The following is a 5,690-nucleotide window of genomic DNA, read 5'->3' on the forward strand; positions in this document are numbered from 1 at the left end:
GAGAGGTTAAACACTTCAGACGTATTAAGAAGGTAGAGAGGGTTTCCTTTATTTGGTGTTTAACGTCGTTTTCAACCACGAAGGTTATATCGAGTAAGCACACCAAACGTAGGTAGAAGGTAGAGAGATTAAGCACTTCATACGTAGGTAGAAAATAGAGAGGTTAAGCACTTCAAACGTATTAAGAAGGTAGAGAGGGTAAGCACTTCAAACGTAGGTAGAAGGTAGAGAGGTTAAGCAATTCAAACGTAGGTAGAAGGTAAAGAGGTTAAGCTTTTGAGCCGTAGGTAGAAAGTAGAGCTCTTCAAACGTAAGTAGAAGGTAGAGAGGTTCAGCAATTCAGACGTAGGTAGAAGGTAGAGAAGTTAAGCACTTCAGACGTAGGTAGAAAAAAGAGAGGTTGAGCACTTCAAACGTTGGTAGAAGGTAGAGAGATTAAGCACTTCAAACATAGGTAGAAGGTAGAGAGATTAAGCACTTCAAACATAGGTAGAAGGTAGAGAGGTTAAGCACTTCAAACGTATTAAGAGGGAAGAGAGGTTAAGCACTTCAGACGTAGGTAGAAGGTAGCGAGCCGTTGAGAGGCCAGGCACTTTTCTCTACGTGTAAAGATCTGTTGAAAGCCTTGACGGGGGAGTCGCAGGCCAGCGTCTGCCCGTTACTGTTGATCTCCATGACACCCACATAGTTCTTCTTGCCGAACATGGAGGCCGTCGTGATGGCGTACGTGTGTGACCGGTAACACCGCATGGCCGACATGCAGAACACCTACACACACACACACACACAATCATAAGAACAATTAGAAAGGATACTTAAACGTGGACAATTAAATCAAACTGTTAGTTAAAACAACAACAACAACAACAACAACAACATAACAACAACAACGATAACAACGACAACAACAAAAACACCAACACAACAACAACGACAACAACAACGACAACAACAACGACAACAAGACCCCTTTAGTCGTAACGATGATCAGTACCGTACCTCTTTGCAGCCTCTTCTGAAGTTGGCGTTGTAGTAGAGGTAGAGGAGGGACTTGGACGTCCAACAACAACAACATCAACAACGTCAACAACAGCAGCAACAACAACAACAACATCAACAACAGCAGCAACAACAACAACAGCAACAACAACTACAACAACATCAACAACAGCAACAACAACAACATCATCAACAACAGCAACTACAACAACAACACAACAACAACATCACAATAACAATAACAACAACAACAACAACAACAACATTACAAAACCGACAACAACAACAACAACAACAACAACAACAACAACAACAACAACGGCAACAAGACCCCTTTAGTCGTAACGATGATCAGTACCGTACGTACCTCTTTGCAGCCTCTTCTGAAGTTTGCGTTGTAGTAGAGGTAGAGGAGCGGCTTGGATGTGCCTGTGGCCGTTAGGCACCAGAAGGCGAAGATGAACACTTTGCGGTCCAGAAACTGCTTGGGCTTGAAGCAGTACGCAAGCTGAAACAACATCACAATGATATGCGTCATGGGTCAGTTGAGGGAGTTTGAAGGGGAAGGGTTCGTTAACAGAAGGGGGTTATGATGAATGTGTATGTGTGTGGGGGTGAGTGCGCGCGTGCGTATGTGTTTGCGTGTTTGTTTGTGTGTGTGTGTGTGTGTATGTGTGTGTGTGCGTGTGTGTGTGTGTGTGTGTGTGCGAGTGTGTGTGTGTGTGTGTGTGTGTGTGTGTGTGTGTGTGTGTGTGTGTGTGTGTGTGTGTATTTTGGTTTACATGGGAAGGACGGCCTTACGCACTCCCAGCTCCAACGTCGCAAAACGACTGTATATCTCAACCAAGACTTCACTTACTTTACTTGTCAAATCAAACCAAGGCTTGGATTTCTTCATTGAATACTACTTTTGTTTTAAGTCATTGATCGATTGGTATAAAAGATATATGCATTTCACACGAGAAACGTAGCTTTAGTAGGGCTGACAGTAGCACGAAAGTCCGTCAGAAATCTTTTTACATTTAGTCAAGTTTTGACTAAATGTTTTAACATAGAGGGGGAATCGAGACGAGGGTCGTGGTGTATGTATGTGTGTGTGTGTGTGTGTGTGTGTGGTGTATGTGTGTGTGTGTGTGTCTGTGTGTGTCTGTGTGTGTGTGTGTGTGTCTGTGTGTGTGTGTGTGTGTCTGTGTCTGTGTCTGTGTGTGTGTGTAGAGCGATTCAGACCAAACTACTGGACCGATCTTTATGAAATTTTACATGAGAGTTCCTGGGTATGATATCCCCAGAAATTTTTTTATTTTTTTGATAAATGTCTTTTATGACGTCATATCCGGCTTTTTATAAAAGTTGAGGCGGCACTGTCACACCTTCATTTTTCAATCAAATTGATTGAAATTTTGGCCAAGCAATCTTCGACGAAGGCCGGACTTCAGTATTGCATTTCGGCATGGAGACTTAAAAATTAATTAATGACTTTGGTCATTAAAAATCTGAAAATTGTAATTAAAATTATTTTGTTATAAAATGATCCAAAATTACTTTTATTTTATTCTTTATCATGTTCTGATTCCAAAAACATATAAATATGTTATATTCGGATAAAAAAACAAGCTCTGAAAATTTAAAATATAAAAATTATGATTAAAATTAAGTTTCCGAAATCGTTTTAAAAACAATTTCATCTTATCCCTTGTCGGTTCCTGATTCCAAAAACATATAGATATGATATGTTTGGATTAAAAACACGCTCAGAAAGTTAAAACGAAGAGAGGTACAGTAAAGCGTGGTATGCAGCACAGTGTAACCGCTACCGCACTAAACCGGCTCGTCACTTTCACTGCCTTTTGCACTAGCGGCGGACTACGGTCATTGTGAAAAAATGCAGTGCGTTCAGTTTCATTCTGTGAGTTTCACAGCTTGACTAAATGTAGTAATTTCGCCTTACGCGACTTGTTTTTCTTTTCCGTGTGGCTATGTTATTGTGCTTGTAATGTTACCATGGTGTATTTTACCTGTAATGCTATCTTAGTGTAAAAGTGAGACAAAAATGTTTTTAAAAAATCCACAAGTATTTGTGTTTTTATTTATTTGGAGATTCTTTAAATGTGTATTGTAATGAAGATTAGTAGAATGAACATGAATTGTAAGGCGCTTAAAACTATATTAGGATTTGCGCCATATAAATACCCTTATTAATATTATTAAGTAAAACGGACAGGGATGGAAGAGTCAAACCTTCATTCTCACCTGCGCCATGTAGAAGGGAGCGTGGACGGCCAGGGTGGTGGCAGTGACCACCAGCAGCATCTTGACCATCTTGACCTTGGCCCGGGGCACGGGGTTGTTGGTCCGCGTGATGACCCTCACCCCGGGCGTCCCCGCCGTCCAGATGTAGCCTACCACGCGCACGTAGAGACAGCACACGATGAGCACTGGGAGCAGGAACTGACACACCACCAGCACCACGATGTAGGTCAGCCCGCCCCAGTCGTTGGCGGCAGGCACGAACGTGGGACACACCAGAACCTCATCGCCAAGAGCAGGAGAAGAAGAGGAGGAGGAGAAGGAGGAGGAGGCTTTTGAATGAGAGGAGCCTCCTCCTCCTTCTTTGACCCTGGTGGTCTTGACCACTTCGAAGAAGAAGAAGCAGAGGCTGGAGATGAGGGAGGCCGACACCCAGGAGCAGACGATCATGCGCTTGGCCGTGCCTCGCGTCACCTTGAAGCTGAGCGGGTAGATGATGGTGTAGTAGCGGTCAATGCAGATGGACACCAGGACAAAGATGGTGGCGGCCGGAGCGGCGTGCTGCACGAACCTGACCAGCTTGCAGAAGAACTGACCCACCAGCCACGAGTCCCCGATGATCCTGGACGCCACGAAAGGCGCGCACACCACGGACACACACAGGTCAGAGACGGCCAAAGACACCACGAAGAAGTTGGTGGTGGACTGAATGCGACGACTGCGATGGACGACGAGGCAGACAAGAATGTTGCCCACCGTCGACAGCAACCACAGCACCACCAACGTCAGCGACTCCACAAAGACCGCCGGGGTCGTGGCTTCCACCGTCAGCCCGGCTATGGCGCCGTCGTCGTGGTAGGGGTCATTGGCGGTGTTCGTGATGTTGGTCGTCATCTTGTTTCACCGGGCCATTAAGTTCATCTGTGACAGACAGCAAAGAATGATCAGGACAGTTCGTGCTGTGGTTATGACTGAGACTACCGAACACGTTTGCTTACATTTGTTTATTACGAAAGAAAATTGTAAAAGATGATGGGTCCAGTTTGCCATCATGTACACATCCTTCTGCCCTAGAACGTGATCACGGAAAATGTTAATTACATTTTGACGGGACGTGCGAACTGACAAACTGCATACATTTTCGTTTGGTTGGTAACATCAAAGGTATGTGTAGGCATCTGTGAGATAGTTGTGTAAAGCTTTTGAATGTACATCATGATCTGAGACAAAAAGACAAACCGTTGTTTCAGGAATGCTGTGACCGGCACTGCGTCTTTAATTAAGCCAAAACGTCACACTTTGCTGCGGAAGCCACCGGGCTTTAGATTGTTGGTATGTGCTTATATTTAAAGGAAACGGTTATCCTCATATCAATAGAAGCCTGGACATGTGACATCATTCATGTGTTTACTGATGTTTAACAGCGCTGACATGTCAAGACATTTTATTGACAAAAGAGCTGATAACCTAGGGTTTAATGACTTTGACTTGTTGTTGTTGTTGTTGTTGTTGTTGTTGTTGTTGTTGTTGTTGTTGTTGTTGTTGTTGTTGTTGTTGTTGTTGTTGTTGTTGTTGTTTTAGTTGTTGTTGTTGTTGTTGTTGTTGTTGTTGTTGTTGTTAGCCTTTTGGTCTTTTTTATCATATGATTATAACGTAGATGCAAGGAGTGTATGGATGTATGATTGTTTCTACACCAGGACAAATTACCAACGGCTGTTATGCTACGTGGCGGATTAAATTCTTGTTCTTGTTTTTGTTCTTGTTCTTGTTCTTTCATGAACCGTTCGATGGCGGGGAATAGAACTCTGAAAACTGCCCTCTTTCGTTGATTACAGCTGTCTCCAGTGTAGGCTAGGCCTCGGGTCCTAGAAGCGTAAGCTGGCAAATACAGGTCGTCAGCAACAACGAACGTTGAAACCGCTCAAGGAAAATGGGAAAGTTCCTTGGCCAGGTATTCACGTCCTTCCGCCGTTTAGGTCCAGATACACCTACCGGTAAATCTTTCTTCAATCCGTCACACTATTTTACCAAGGTTCAACTTCAAGCACTGTAGTCACCTACGGTGGTTCGGCCTGTCTGTCTGTCTTTATGTATATAGGTATGTATATTATACGTTTTTTTGTATTTTTGACGAAAATATGACATTTTACACAGATCGAGACAGTCAGTGTTCCTCCGAGACCGCGCTCGGTGTCGAGCTGAACAATGACTGTCAAGATCTGTGTAAAATGTCATATTTTCGTCAAAAATACAAATAACATTTATGTATGTCATACGTAGCAGACTACACTGAAATACGACTGCATCAGTTCAGTAAATGAATGGTTTCCGAATTATTATTTCAAGGCAAGAACAATCGTAATCGAAAACGTGTAGGATTCAGAACGTTCTTACCATATATAAGACTTATTACCAGCCTGCCTCATGCGTGCAGACTCAGTGCA

At 43.4% G+C, this 5,690-nt stretch overlaps 1 protein-coding gene across 1 annotated transcript; it reads right to left on the bottom strand.

Moving 5' to 3' along the window:
• Nucleotides 1-549: 549 nt before the first annotated feature.
• LOC138971992 (probable G-protein coupled receptor 19) lies at nt 550-4,149 on the bottom strand. Its single transcript, XM_070344835.1, has 4 exons — nt 3,618-4,149; nt 3,250-3,542; nt 1,367-1,507; nt 550-768 (listed from the first exon to the last, which is right to left on the bottom strand). The coding sequence occupies exons 1-4, from the start codon at nt 4,138-4,140 to the stop codon at nt 550-552; spliced, it is 1,176 nt and encodes a 391-aa protein (XP_070200936.1). The 5' UTR covers nt 4,141-4,149.
• Between the last annotated feature and the right edge of the window lie 1,541 nt (nt 4,150-5,690).

Source organism: Littorina saxatilis, linkage group LG7 (genome assembly GCF_037325665.1).
Source record: "Littorina saxatilis isolate snail1 linkage group LG7, US_GU_Lsax_2.0, whole genome shotgun sequence".
Classification (NCBI taxonomy): Eukaryota; Metazoa; Mollusca; class Gastropoda; order Littorinimorpha; family Littorinidae; genus Littorina; species Littorina saxatilis.

Coding starts and splice junctions, on each gene's coding strand:
- LOC138971992 (XM_070344835.1), bottom strand. CDS start 4,140: ATGACGACCAACATCACGAACACCGCCAATGACCCCTACCACGACGAC. Junction 3,543..3,617: donor CGAAGTGGTCAAGACCACCA/GGGTCAAAGAAG, acceptor CTTCTTCTCCTG/CTCTTGGCGATGAGGTTCTG. Junction 1,508..3,249: donor CTCCCTTCTACATGGCGCAG/GTGAGAATGAAG, acceptor ATGTTGTTTCAG/CTTGCGTACTGCTTCAAGCC.